The sequence below is a fragment of the Quercus lobata genome, chromosome 7, assembly GCF_001633185.2.
Source record: "Quercus lobata isolate SW786 chromosome 7, ValleyOak3.0 Primary Assembly, whole genome shotgun sequence".
Lineage (NCBI taxonomy): Eukaryota > Viridiplantae > Streptophyta > Magnoliopsida > Fagales > Fagaceae > Quercus > Quercus lobata.
Genome location: NC_044910.1, coordinates 26,421,698 through 26,424,079, shown reverse-complemented (window position 1 = coordinate 26,424,079; position 2,382 = coordinate 26,421,698). Strand labels below are relative to the sequence as shown.

General features: G+C 35.6%; 1 protein-coding gene across 1 annotated transcript; it reads right to left on the bottom strand.

The window, feature by feature from the left end:
* Positions 1 to 575: 575 nt before the first annotated feature.
* Positions 576 to 1,301, bottom strand: LOC115951804. The gene has a single exon (XM_031068947.1). The coding sequence runs from the start codon at positions 1,299 to 1,301 to the stop codon at positions 576 to 578; it is 726 nt and encodes a 241-aa protein (XP_030924807.1).
* Positions 1,302 to 2,382: the final 1,081 nt, after the last annotated feature.

Genomic DNA, 2,382 nt, shown 5'->3' with positions numbered 1-2,382 from the left:
CCATTGTCCGCTTAAAGTTGTATGGAAAAGAAAAAAGAAGAAAAAAAGAAAAGAAAAGATATGCTGCGAGTCATGACTGTAACTATGATAGCTTAGTGTTAGACCTAATGCGTCTTTGTATCCTCAAATCCTATGAAAACTGCTTCGAGAAAACTTAATGGGTTATCAGTTTTGAAATACATACATGGTAAATTTATTGTTGTGAGTACTATTAAACTTCTAATTATCCCCTAATTATATTATTCTGTTAAATTATGATGTAAAGATCATTGAACCATTTTATGATAAGTTTTTATTATTATTTGGTTTTAAGAGTGTTAAAAAATTGTTATCTCCATGGACTGATAGGATCAACTATTTTGTTAATAGGAATGGTTGTTCTAGGATTTAATTGCATGTACTTTTCCCTGACCCAAATTAAATATGGCCATACATTTGCAATTGTTTTGTCATTATTATTTTAAATTAATTTTTGGGCTAATAATTAATACTTATTTTCTAATTGCTATTAATGTTTTGTCATCTAACAGGTTCTTTTTTTTTTTTTTTTTTTGAAACAAAAGCATATCATTCAATTAATTAACAAAGTTAACATCTTGGTACACAACTTCTCTAGCTATTGGAGGAACATCTTCCATCCAATACCTATCCTCAAAAATATTTCTAGCAAATTGAGCTAATACATGAGCAACCCGGTTCCCCCCTCTCCTAATACAATCAATCCTTACCCAATGCAAATTCCGAATCAAATGTTGAATGTCCCCAACCACATTCCCCATCAGTGACTGATCAAGCTGTATCGTCGAAATAGCTGACGTGGCCGAGCCGTTATCTCCTTCAATAACAAATTCTGAGAATCCCGCATCCACCGCAAACTCAATCGCCTTCCTACATGCAAGAAGTTCCGCTTCCTCACTGCACAGCACCGCCGGACCCTTGGCTGCCATGGCTGCCATAACCTCCCCTTTGTCATTGCGAATTACAGCACCAAAACCAGAACTATTGAGGCAGGAAAATACCACTGCATCAAAATTAAGTTTGAAAACGGACTGTGGAGGAGGCTGCCAGGTAACACGAGCTGGCTGCATCGCTGTTTCAGTTCTCATCTGATCTTGGGCAGTCCGAAAGTCCTCTAACAGCTCCCTTGCTCGAGTGATCAACCATCCCGGTTCATGAAATTTCCCTCCATATACAACCCGATTTCTTTGATTCCAAATATGCCAAGCTTGCACCAAAACCTCCTCCAGATCATGCAACTCATCTAACAGGTTCTCGATTTCAGAGACAATCGTGGTTCTCATGGTTTGTCGTTAATTTTTCCTTATTGGCTATTCTTTCACATGCCATATTTCATATCGTTTTCGCTATTGAGGGGGATCAATGGAGTATATAGGATGCTCAGTGGGCCAACATAATTGGTTTTATGAGGTATAGAATGTGTATTTCTTATTTTTTACCTTACTATCTCATAGATATTCGGTCATGAAGATACATGATTACTTTGTCAAGAGTCACTCTATACATAGATGTGGGATGTTTTGCAAAGTCCAGTCTTGGAGGTCTTTGTCTGTGATATATTTTTTGGTCGTACAAGTATTAGCAGCCTCTATTGCTCTAATTGAAATCTACAGGAGTAGATTTGGTCTGGATTCATGGAGAGATTCTTGTTTGGGGCATCTATATTCTTCTGTCGTTCGCATAGGTTTGTTAATTTAGACTATGTTACATAACTTTCTTTTTGGTTATAAATTTACTATTTCTTTTATCTTTTATTTATGGATCTGAAAGGGTGCTATTTTTTCAAGAGTATAATTTTATTAAGTCAGGAGTGCTTATGTGTGGATTTGAATGTTGTGATGTATTATATTTACTAATTTATTTCCTCACAAAAAGGAAGAAAGGTAAATCTTGCAATTTTCTCAGTGTTTTAGATAATTTTAGTAGATCATGAACTGGACGAATGCAATAAGCATAAAAGTTTGCTCTTAACAACCTCTCTCCCTCTCCCAGTCCCCTTTATATGGTCCATTCCATAAAATATGAGTTATAAAATTTTAACATCCTTCAAGTAGACACTCTTTTACTTGACTTCCATTCTCAACAATCAGGGGGATGGCAGCTCGATTGCATCTGAGGTGGTGAAGCATCTATGATTATTATTTGCATCAAACTTATTATTATTTGCATCAAACTTAGGATTACTTGAGTTCAATGAAGTAGAATTTCTCTCAATAGGTCCGGGTGATGGGTCACAGTTGACTAGAATTAAGTATTGATTTCCTTTTTATAATATAAGTTTGACTTGGATGTTGAATTTGTACTATTTTCTTGTTTTGTTGCATTGAAGGTTCTCATCTCAGGGTTTTCTGCTGCTTATTGTTG